At 50.6% G+C, this 12,569-nt stretch overlaps 1 protein-coding gene across 1 annotated transcript in view; it reads left to right on the top strand.

The window, feature by feature from the left end:
- Positions 1-12,569, top strand: part of LOC144111091 (beta-scruin-like) — a 108,082-nt gene that overhangs the window by 78,982 nt on the left and 16,531 nt on the right. Inside the window, exon 17 of the mRNA XM_077644230.1 lies at positions 4,539-4,750. Coding sequence (XP_077500356.1) covers positions 4,539-4,750 — 212 coding nt within the window. The remainder of the gene's footprint in view (positions 1-4,538; positions 4,751-12,569) is intronic.

The following is a 12,569-nucleotide window of genomic DNA, read 5'->3' as shown; positions in this document are numbered from 1 at the left end:
GACCATGTGATACACGCCATAGCCACGTGGTCGTGTGGGTATATATAGAACGGCTGTCGAGAGCATGTAGCGGAGCTGTCATGGACGAGCCTCAGGCGTTTAGCAAGCCTGCTTGCTTTTCGCTGGTTTCCAGGGTTGGCCAAGTTAAGCCACTGCCAATTTTTTCTCGCAGCTCCTTTGGTTGGCCTGATTGGTGAAGTATCTTTGAAAAGCTCGAAGCCGAGGCTGGAAGTGAGGGTGTCCGGGAATCCCGCTTCGCGTAGACGTTTCAGTTGGGCTTCCATGTTTTCTTGCTGTCGCTAATGGCGCGATCTCTTGAGCACATTATTCAGAGCGACCGTAGCTACTGCTGTTTTTACTAATTTTGTGTACGAAGATGAGCACGGCATTAGGCCTTTCTTGGACCGCAGAGCATAGTACCAGCGCAGGTGGTCCTTGCTTGCGAACAACCGTAGCTCAAGGTTTTGGAGCTGACCTTCGTCTGGCAATTATTTTCTCACTCCAAAGCTTAGCAGGTTTTCGGGGAGGAACTTGAGAATGGCATCCACATCCTGAGCTCTGGGGACATTCTGTAGATCACAAGAAATTCATCGACAAAGCGAAAGGTCCGTATCACGTCGGTGCTGTGCAATGCTTCTTTCAGCCGACGATCGGGACGTGCAAGCAGAACGTCTTTAAGTGGAGCTGCGACACAGGACCCGACGCACTGCCTTTGAAATGTAGTGAAGGTTCCGCGCGCATGCTGTTTTCCGTGCCTTAATTCTCTTACGGTATACCAAGCAGGAAGGCGTGCCGCAGCGTTGTGGCCCCAGTGGACTCACTCCTTCGGGGCATGTGCTTTGCAGGAGAGGGGACACCTCTTCGGGCTTCGTGGGGTCCTCGGCGGCGAGCGAGGGCAATGCCAAGTGCACGAAAGGGCAGTTGTCCGTGTGTTTCTTCGCCGTGAGGAACGCATTTATGCCTGGCCTATTGGTTCTGCCGAACCCAGCTTTGCCAGGTTAAAGGCGTCACAAAGTTGCTGAGCTTCACAACTTGGGCTTGGACTTTTTCCAGCTTGCGGCAGTTCTTCAGGACGGCCTCGCGTCCCTCCTTATCCGCTACCGGGAGGCCAAGGTTCGCCTCTCGCAGGATGTTGCCACATTTTCGAAGCGTACCGTGGTTCTTTTCAGTACATGGACTTTGTCAAGCCGAGCTTCTACGCTGCATAGTTAGCTAGCAGAGCGAGTTGGCAGACCACACGAGGGTTTGCTATATAAGCCGGCATCGAACGAAAGCATATCTCCGCCGGTGCACCACGTACGCGTGTCGTTTGTCGCTTGCGCGGCCACTTGGCGGCCTCTTCGCGTCGCGACGACTGGGGAGAACAGCGCACGGAGGAGAACGTGCTGTCGGGAGACGAGACTGCGCGAATGCGAACGGCGTGAGGACACGAGGACGAACACTACCGGCTGAGTTTGTTTTTCGGAAAAAGCCACTCCGCACAGGAATTCACGAAAGCAGAAATAAGCGCAAGAAAGCAACGTGAGCAGAAATTAAAACATGGGTGATCCGTTCAAAAAATTTCTTGACCTGAAAGTGACAGCGATGGTCTGCTCACGCAGGAAGGGCCTCTGTGCTTGATAAAATATGCTTCACTTATTTGCTTTTCCAGCCTATCTTTTGATCTAGAAATATTTTTTTTCTAAATTAGAACACGTACAACTTTTACAATCAGCAGCCATGTGGCTGCCATGGCAGATTTACGCCGGTCTCTCGTTGCTCTGTCGTTAAAGCACTGACCATGCATCCACGGCCGCAAGAGGCACTGCGTACACCGTGCCCTGAAGTCGAGACATTCACCGCATTCTTTGACTGGCCTTTCTTTGTCGATGGTGCACACACGCGTTTTAGCTTGCAGGGGCGGATAGCACCAGGTTCACTTTGTAGCTGTTCGTATCTGAATAAGATTATGAGAGAATATATGGAATCACGACGACCGGTTGCTTTTCAGCGTCAACGTGATGCTGTGGCCGAACAATTTTTGGTTATTTTGATTTGATTTCATTTATTTCCACAAAAAAGGAGATACAATGTTGTGGTGGAAAACAGGAGGAAAAAGCTGCGAATAGGGCAGCTTGACTGGCCCCAAGTTCCGTTTACAATGGCAGCAACAGGGCAGGAGAGAAACTCGTTAAACGAAGAACGAAAGACCAAAGGCGAATTCATATAACAAAATATGCATAAATGCGTGAAAAAAAGATTAGAAAGGAAAAAAGGTACAAGTGCAACTGTACGCAGTCTTCAGTGCAAAGCCAGTTCATACAGATTTGTTGCGGAAGAAGTGAGCACATCGATAGGAACGCACCAAGTCTCCGGAGCTCGAGGGGCTGCGCGTTTTGTGAGAGAGCTGAGAGCGCCGGTGTTTTTTACATCTCTCCTGTAAATTGACAGCAAGCGGTGGTTTATTGGGGCAGGCATTTTTAGGGCTCTGAGCGCACTGAAAAGAGGAGTGGAATGAAAGTCGTGAGGCCTAGCGCGAGCGCTCCTCCACTGCCCTCTTCTTCGCCTTCGTAGCATGACCCGGGTCCTCCGAGTGCTTGAATCCCGAGTGGTGAGGTGACGATGAGCGTGACCAGAGAGGACAGAAGAGGATGCCACCAAGATGAACGAGGTTATCGGTTGCCCCTGGATACTCGGGGGCAGAGCCGAAGGTCAAGCGTTATATGGACTCGCCGGACAGCTTGGGCGGGGGTGCCGTCTTGGTTCGGGTCGTCGTCGGGCCATACTGCGTCTGCTCCTGGTCGTCGTGTCTTGTGTTCGGGGCTGGGGACGGGGAAAGAGGCTGGTCGGTTCTGGTCAGATCGAGCTGGGGTTCCGCCGGGCGGCAGAATCCACGTCCCCTCGGCCGACGACAAAGGCGAGCAGAAGGTGGCGATGCTCCAGGCGCCATGCAGGATGACGACGGGGAAGCCGCACCTCGCCCCAAATGTTACGAGGTGGCATGCCAAGGAACGGGACGACATATGATATGATTTAATGGCTGCGGGCCTAGCGCGAGCGCTCCGTCCCGCGCCACTGCCCTCTTCTTCGTCGTCGTAACAGCATGACGCGGAGAACTTCTGAAAAACAAACAGCCCATGCATGTTTGAGCTTTGAAGACGTCCCCCATACGACACATCAGTAATAAAGGTGACTGAGAAAAAGTGCATGATAAATTAGCAGTTTTGCGAATTGAGGCAGGTACCTGAGGGAATGGACAAAACACCCAACACTTGTGACAGTTTGCCAGGGAGAAAATCTATATGGGAGTGCCAGGACATAAGATCAAAGTGCACACCCAAATATTTCATTGACCGTACAACTTCAATTGTACAGGTGTTAAGCGCAATATCTCCGGGTAGTGCGACACTCATATTTTTTGGGTGAAAGAGTAAGGCTTTGGTTTTATCGGTGTTCATTAGTAGACCGTTTTCGAGAGACCACTGATGTGATTTATAAAGCAAGCTATTGGCACGTAGGACCAAATCACCCGGGGGGATTTGAATCACTTGAGTGGACAAAGCGCTCACAAAGAGTAACACGAGACAGGCGCTACTTGCAACTGTTTATTGTGTGGTGTTATCGGCATACATAATGTACGTGGTGTCGAGATCAGTGTTAATAAGATCGTTGGCGAAAATGGTAAACAAAAGCAGGCCCAAAATGCTTCCTCGGGGACACCTACATGAACAGGAAAGACATTAGATAGGCCGTTTACATTAACAGATTCCTTTCTGTGACTGAAGTATGATTCAAATAAGTCGAGGGCCGTACCTCGAATGCCGTAACAAGTCATTTTAAGACGGAATTTATGATCAATGGAATCGAAAGCTTTGGACAAGTCGACAAAAACACCTAAGGTTAATACATGTGCCTCAAGTTTTCTAGGATTGGTTCTTTTTGCTTAAGGAGTGCCAGTTCAGTCGACGTGCATTTCTTGTTTTTTTTCTCACCTTTTTTGAACAGAGCAAGCACGTTTGCCACCTGCATGCGACGAGTTACGTGTACTGGAGATGTTCCTTTGATTGCAAGCTTTTTGGAAAGCGCATGTATTTTGGCGCGCTGTAGTCAAAATTGTTCGGCCGCTGTGCCGAGGGTAACCGCGCTTTCGAAATTTAAAAAGCTGATATGAATATTACTTATGGCGGGCTACACGCCTCTCAATAACTAAGCAGCCTAAAAGAGCTGAAAAGTTAATTATTCAATATTAGTTGATTAGCCGGCTATTTAGCACGTCGCAACTGTGTCATGACAGTGTTGACAGTGTTGTGCCAAAAAAAAAGCGCTCTTCCAACTCGAAAAGCGTATATTTAAAATTGTGCGATTTCCTGTCCCCATTTGGCACAGCAGTGGGTGCATCAAGATAGAAAAAAACAAAAGAAAGAAAAGGAAGCCGAAGTACAGAAGCTAATGCTCAAGCTAAGTTGATGCATACGCAGTGACTGCGCCATTTGGTTTTTTCTCCGCCAGTTTAAAGGAGCCGTTCGCACTGTCTTGTTCTCGCATGTGGTGGCGCGAAGGTGTCGTGCGGGGCCCGGTCTGCCGTACCCGTGCGCCTTCGCGGCCGCAGCCGTCTGCGGCGACGAGATCTGGCTGTGCGGCGGCATGACGCCCGGCCTTGACGGGAAGCTCAGGAGCACGTCCAACATATACGTCCTCGGCGACGGGGCCGCCTGGGTGTTCTACGACCTGCTCGCCCTCAGCAGGCACGCCTTCCCGGCCGTCAGCTACGGTAAGGCCGTGCTCTGTATGCTCCCTGTCGACCTGCGGAGAGCAGCGCGTGATGAGATTTTTACTCCTGCGTGGGAGATGTTTCTCATCTGATTAGAGCTGAAGCCCTCTCTTCTAAATGACGGAACGGACGGAGACAGAGCGACTGGTCGGTCGCGTTACTTGCCAGCATTGACAACGACGAAAGCAAGAACAGCAACTGGGAACCTAGCAACGCCGGGCAGGAAAGCAGTCTGTTTTCAACTGCGCGGGACCGCGCTAATTTCGAGGAGGTTCCGTCGGATGTGGCATCTCAGCTCGCTGCTCTGTTGTGCAATTACGAAGCACTGCAGGCTTTTAATTCTTGCTACAGCCCGGATTGTATAGACAGAACGTCCTGCACAGTGAGCTAGAATTTTTGACCTAGGAATGTAGCCAGCTGGCCCGTGCTTTCAGCTCGGAATCTCAAGGCCACCAAAAGCATCGACACTATAGAGCCCTTTTTTTCCCTGCTGGGTCCCGTCCACATTTCTGCGAAATTTCTCGCAGAACACATCGCGTCCCTTGCCGTATCATCGTCTCCTGCAAACTATATCGTGCAGCCGCCTCTTTACGTCGCCGCGATCGTGGCGCTGTTCCGGGACGTTAGAGATGAAGATGAAAAGGGCAATGCGCGGCCGCGCTGCACGAGGTGTGCTTGCACTGTTTCAGATTTGTGTGAGTGACGTTCCCACTTTGGCTTATTTACCTTTCGTGTATAGGAATTAAACATTTTTAGTTTCTCAGTGACGCTATAAATCCTAATGCATTACGGGCGATTTATTTGGACGATTAGCTCTTCCTGGAACGGTGCATTATTTGTAAATATTGTGCACAGGATCCACTTTGTCAAAAAATGGTTGCAGCGAATAATGCCACGGTGAACACGTCTGTGACTGCATGGCGAGATAATTTCCTGCATATCATCTGTGCGGCAAGGAAGCATTGCGCAAACGTCCCGAGTGCTGCCAACCTCTCACAGTCCTTCACGGCGCGATAACGAGGGCATAACGCCATGCTTTCGTTCGCAAGAGCCCACGCACAAGGGGCCTTCACTTTGCTGCTTCTTCTGGAGCAAACAAATCAGCGCATCCTCATTACTTCCTTATCAGCGCCCGCAAACAGCCGCGAGCGTTCAATCACGTCCGGAAGGAGTCTGTCTGCGCGAACGCATCTGCCTCACCTCCAGGCGATCAAGTAATGCAATTGCCGATTACTTATAGCATGCCGCTTTTAGAATTGATTTCTCTCTCTGTTTTCTCCCAACCAACTCAAGGGTTCAGCCTTCAACCCGACTAAGCCGGCGTCTGCTTTTGAAGCAGGAAAGTAAAATAATATTTCGATCCGAATTTAATGCTCCCTTTGTCCAAGATGTGGATCTTTTTTTTTTTACTCCAGCGGCAGCCTAGTGGTTGGAGCATTCTCATCGCATGCGGGCGGTCCTCGTTATGGTCCCAAGTGCCGCCGAGTCCCAATCAGTTTCCTAATTGGTACAGGTGCGGCCAAAATAATACGGAGCATGCTTCGGCGCTTGAATATTTTCTCACGTGTTCTGTAGAGGAGATATGAGTGTGTCTTCTGTTCATACGCGAACGCGCCAGGGACGTGTGCTAAGCTGTGTAAGAAGTACCTCTTCTTAATCTTCGTTGGGTAAGGGGTGGCGGGAGTTCGAAGCACCGAAGCGTGCTCCGTAATATTATGACCGGGACTGTACAAGCCTGATGCTCTGCTTTCTCCTGGCTGAGGTGGATCTTTGACCACAGCGCTCCTTCGGCGAGTCGATGATTTGTTCCGCCGAGGTACTTAAATACGCCTGGTACGGTAAATCCCAATTGTAGACCTTTATTTTCGTTGGCAAGATAACCGCTGGTCTTTAAGGGTAACGGAGTGGGTTCCAAGAGAAAGTAAGCGTAGCAGGGGGCGGCAGAAGGTTAGATGGGCGGATGAGATTAAGAAGTTTGCAGGCAAAGGGTGGATGCAGCTGGCAAAGGATAGGGTTAATTGGAGAGACATGGGAGAGGCCTTTGCCCTGCAGTGGGTGTAGTAGGGCTGGTGATGATGATGATGATGATGATTTTCGTTGAACTCTCGAAACTGGCTTTGACAGTTGAGACTGTCATCTCTTGAGCTCTCGTCGAACGAATCGCACCAAGTGCATTCACCTCCGTTGAACTCACGAAACACCGTTGTTGCTTGAGGTGTCCGAAACTCGGTTTGCCTTTGTAAGGGCGTAGAGATGTTCGTGTGGCCTCCTCCAAAAGCACACTCCTGAGGCAGTCGGGCGCCGTGTGCCCGGGAATGCCTGCACTCATTTTTACGTGGCACTTCAAAGTAGAACGCTTCTTTTAGGCGCCGTACCGCCTCCCATCTCTGCTTACAGGAGCACAAATTCAAACGCAAGCTCTGTGAAAGTAAAAGTTTAAAGGTGGATCTGGAGAGAGCAAAAAATTTAATGTTTTCATAGTAATTAAGATGGCATAGACGGGGGTGCATGCACTTTAGGATGTCCGTATCTGAAGCGCAAGGGTGCAATTATTATTACTTTAATAATGTTTGTATCTCTTGTTTTCTATTACGTTCCAATAGTTATCTATGATTATTAGTGTTAGATGTGAAAATTAAAGTTAGGTTCTCCCAGTCAGAATGGTAAAAGCACAAAGGTAGAGAAGAGCAAGAACAGATACGCCGCCAATCTCACAACTACAAGCGCGATGACCGAAAACTAATCGTGGATCTCTGAGGCTAACAAATGTCCTTCTGAATATTGAATTAAGTTTTGTTTCGAAACTGCCATCGCATTTTTATCACACAAGGAAGGCGGAAGAGAGGCAACTTAAATGGAAAGGAAGTGGGTGAAGGTACAAACGCTGATTAACGGCATCCCGGTCGAAATCAGGCGGAAGCAATGGGCTTGGGCAGGGCATATGAAATGCGAAGGCAGGATAACCGATGGTTGTCCAGAGTAACGGACTGGATTCCATGAGAAGGCAGCAGTACGTTAGATGGGCGGTTGAGAGGTGAAGGCTGGCCGCGGCAGGCACGGAACTGGGAGAGGCCTTTGTCCAGCAGTGGGTGTAGTCAGGCTCTGATGACAACAATGATAATGTTGAAAAGCTGTTCTTGGCGGCGCCACAGGCTGCCACTTCCGTCGCGGTGTACTCCGGCGCTTCGTGGCTGTATCGGCTATGCCTGCCCGCGTGGCTTCGGGTTTGACGCGCCTCGGATCACAAGTGCGGAGCAGCCAAGTGCTCCTCGGATAGAGCGTGACGTCACACATGCAGCCTCCGCAGGCTATCCTCCTCTGACGCCGCTGCCTTCTCTCCCGAGGGCCCTTTTGTGCACCGAATCCTGGGTATGAAGCCCTTCATATAGTTACCGTAGGGTGCCTATATATAGACGAGCAGGTGTGCCTACCGGCGCTGGAAGCGCGCGCCTCTTTTCTTCACGACGCAGCGATGACGCCACCGGCGAAATTCCGGTTGGCGCCGGCTGCTATGCATGCATGAAGCCGATTCACTTCAGTATTACGATCGATATTACTGAGATATATCACTTTATTGCGAGGGAACCGCACAGGGGAAAAAAATGCTGATGGCCTAGCTCTGCTAGGTCAGGATATACGTAGCGAAAGCGCGGAGATTTCTGCATCGGGAGAGTTAATGCATGAAGCCCGTGCATTCACTAGATGCGGAAGAGGAAAATATGCAGCGAAAAATAAAACGCATGGACGACAGAGGACAAACTCAAGCGCTGAGATGCGCCTTTATTCACGATGAAACCTTGAGCCTTCGTGGCGGAGCGGCAGCGTCTCCGCCTCAAACGCCAAAGGCCCTTGTTGGATTCCCAGCCTCGTCGCAGGTTTTTTTATTATTATTATTCAGTGAGTGTGCGGGGGTTTCAGTGGCTCCCATAGATGCCGCCACCGAATACGTTGGCTAAGGGCGGGTAAGGGCGGCTCCGCGGCGAGGCGCTCGGTGTGACGCCATGCCAGATGGCGCGGCGAGCGCGCGGCGGTTGCTGGGCAACGGCTCAAGGTCTGTCTCTGTGCCTCCTCGGAGCACCGCCACAGCGAAATCGCAAGTTCGCGGCCAATGTAGCTTTCGCTACAAAAAAAGCAGAGGCGGTGATACAGAGTTTGGAATATCTGACTCGTTCAGCTCGGTCGTGATGGGTGCAGTATCTCGCAACACGCGTGTCGAAACTTCCTAAGAGGCCGAGTTCCCAAGCACGGCACCCGACTTCATGGGCACTACACCCCTCACCAAGCACCACCAAATCACCTGGACCCCAAGCCACGAAGGACTGGAGGGAAATGAGAGGGCACGTGCTCTAGATTGAGGCACCATCAACCGAGCGGGACCACAAACCGTGCCCGCTTTTACCCCTCTACCTTCGAGGTATAACGAACGCATCGAGTTTCAGCGTCTTCAAAGGAGACACTCTCCTCCACCTCATAGGAAATTAGACATCCCATAAGCTGCCTCTTGGTAGCAGATACAGAGAAACACATTTCCAAACCTCCATAGACTACACATCTCATACACCCAACATTATTCTCCGACACTTGTCCCTGGTGCCAGGCCCGCCCTACACCCTTCCACATTTCGTGGGGATGTCGCAGGCTAGGAACCAGCTGTGCCTGCGAAGTGGCAAGGCTTTGCTCGGCAGCTGGCGCCATCTGTCGTGTGCCACTGTCACTGACATGAACTGCGCGTGCGCAGTAGAAGCTGGCGGTTAGATTTTCGACATGTGGAGCTGAAGCACAGTGAACTAGAAGTAATATATTCTAGTTCACTGTAGCTGAAGTATAAACTAGAATACTGGTATAGTGGCGCGAACGAGAAGGCGCAGGCGCACTCTTTGGCGTAGAAACCACCAGATGACGCCACTGCAACTTTCTCTAGCGGCGCCGTCGCTGCTGCTTCAGGCGCCTGTGTATTTTTCTCTGCATCGCCGCAACGGTGGGGTGCATAATGCGCCCCTAGTTTAGAAACCTGCATGCCATTGGCTTCAAATAACTTCAATGTAACCCCACCGTGCCCTTTTGAGCATTTTGGTGATGATGAAAATCGCGTCGTTCTATGTCGTCTGCTATAGACAAAAGGCAATGCGAAATGCTCATAGTTTTGCAGGTGGATGTAATTTGTTTAGATGCATCTCTTACTGAGCTGATTTTGTTTACATGCGACCCCAGTGATTCATCTGTGAGGGCACTGTACAAGTGATCTGCTTGTACGGAAATGGCTTGTACAACGCCTGCAGGGTTCCACTAACAGATTTATGAAATCTTTTCTACCCGGTACCGTCGCATTACTGAATGAGCTAACTAATAGCCCTGCCCAGGGATGGGCAAATGCCCCCATTTTTGTTTTTCCTCCCTCATACTCGCCATTAAAACATTGGCCCTCACCCCTCATCATCACCCTCATTTTCTAAAATTCCCTGGCCATCCTTCGCCCTTACCCTCACTAAGTAAAATGTGGCTCACCTCCCTCACCTCACTTTGAGTCCTCCTTTACCCTCACGCTCACAATCAGCAGCTTTAAAGCTTTAGTCATTTTTTCTTATTGCCGATATGTGCCGATGTTACTGAGTCGCACTAGCTACTGTTCACTGCGCCCGCTCTCGGGTTTGTCGAGCCGCGCGGTTCTTTGAGGCTTCACTCAAGAGTAGGCGAGAATGGCCGCATGAAATAACGCAGGGACTACACACACGCTGCGGCCATGTCAGTCTGGTACTCCTCATGGCAGCGACTAAAATGAACTTCGCCGGATAAATGAGGCCGCGAAAAGCGCTTAAGAAGTTCTCGCGACGCTCTAACTCGCCCGTCGGAGGCGACTAAAGGAGAGTTGCATCCAGACTTGCCAGCAGACACAGGACCACTCCTCCTGTTCTCTAACCGCAGCCACCTCCCAGCCCTGGCTTCGACTCCTCTTGAGGTGCTTTAGACATAACTTGGGCTGGCTTCGATTTTGCGTGACAGCCAACGGGCAGCAGATCTCCAGGCCCCGGACTGCCGCCGCCCCCCTCCCCGCATACTGGGCAGTGCGCACCGAGAGTATGGGAAGCAGAAGATAGTGTTCGTAATAAACAAGAAATCTATGGTGACACTTAATTATACATACATTACTTGTGGGAAATGTGATACCATTAGAATCAGCAAATTTTAGAACAGACCACACCGCTGGATGTGGGCGCGGGGGGGGGGGGGGGGAGCAGGTGGAAGGCGGCATGTCACGTGACATTGATGACTTAATAACCATCTCGATCAATCAGTGAATTTTATGACAAACCTTAATGCCAACTTGAGTAATCCGTAAGTTTTATGACAGACCACCGGCTGTTTTTCCGTGATGATGCTTCCGTTTGCTTCAATGCAGTGTGTGAGGGGTGGCAGGTGACACGTCACTTGACGTGATGTCATAACTGTCCAAACCAGACGTCGAAATTTATGACTGGCCACAATTATGGGTTTTCCCGCATTTTGTAGCAGACCACAGCGCCGGGCTTTTCCGTTATGATTGGCCGGTTTGGTTGGTTTATATGATTTAACTCTCAAACCAACTTAGGGCTATGAAAGCTGTCGTTGTGGAGGGCTCCGGATAATTTCGACCACCTGTAGTCTATTAATGCGCACTAACGTCGCACAGCACACAGGCCTCTAGCATTTCGTCTCCATCGAAATGTGACCGCCACGGCCGGAATCGAACCCGCCTCTTTTTGGTCAGCAGCCGAGTGCCACCGCGGCGCAATTTTATCGTGACAAGGCGTCTAATACCCCTGTCACACGGGCACTTGTAAGGCCTTAGAAATTAAGGTCCTTTGCCCCAAAGGCGCATGACGCGCATCTACACGGCAAAGCGTCGAGACCTTTGCGATAAAGTGCCGTAGCAATAAAGGCGGCCGTCAGCGGCCTTAAAGTTGCTCAAAGGAGCAACCCAGACGGCAGCGCCAGCTAGCGAGCTCAAAGAATAAAAAATTGACGCAATTTTTAGTTTTGAAACCGTAAAAAATATCTAATTTATCTTATTCAATGGTTAATTTTGCGTTACAGTGCACTTAACCGTAGAGGAGGCTGACTAAAGACATCCACACTGCTAAGAAAGGACTTGAACGCTTTTCAGCAGCCTCATCGACACACACGTGCTTGCGCATCTCGCTTTGCTGTTTTTTCTTCGTTTGCTCTTTGTTGAGTGCGTGTTTTGAGTTTGCTTGTGTGCACAAAGACACAAGCAACAAAGCACGCTTCTCGAACACAACGAGGAGCCGAACGGAAAAGTGCGCCTACCGTGGTCGGACCGAGAACGATGAAAAAAAAAAGAAACTTTGTTTCAAAATATCCGTTTCTCACCGTCAGAAAAGCTCGTTTATTATCGTGATAGCTACTTTTTCCAACATAAACGAATGCACTCTTAGCTGAAGTGCTACCGTCTGCTTTAATTTCATAATGTTACTAGCGCCGCTTCACACACAGCGGTGACTTTTGGCATTCACGGAGGCCGCGTTCTAGCTCCTTTGGATTTTCCGTGTAGCAGCGTCGCTGCTCCTTTTCGGTTTTCCTCCTTTAGTGCAATAAGACAACTTTACGACAAAGGCCGAGAAAAAGTCCCGTGTGACAGGGGTATTATCCTATGGCATTCAACTAGCGATGTGGTGTCTGGGGGTGGGCTTGGGCCGCGCACCTTTGAGGCGCCGTCGCAGCACTTGTTCTGTCGACACCACGGCCAAAAGCGCGTGCCGGCCACATACGTCGCGCTGTCCGCACACTCTTTCCACGCACCGACTGCCTGCACACAATCTGC

Source organism: Amblyomma americanum, chromosome 11 (genome assembly GCF_052857255.1).
Source record: "Amblyomma americanum isolate KBUSLIRL-KWMA chromosome 11, ASM5285725v1, whole genome shotgun sequence".
Classification (NCBI taxonomy): Eukaryota; Metazoa; Arthropoda; class Arachnida; order Ixodida; family Ixodidae; genus Amblyomma; species Amblyomma americanum.
This window is presented reverse-complemented; position numbering and strand designations above follow the sequence as displayed.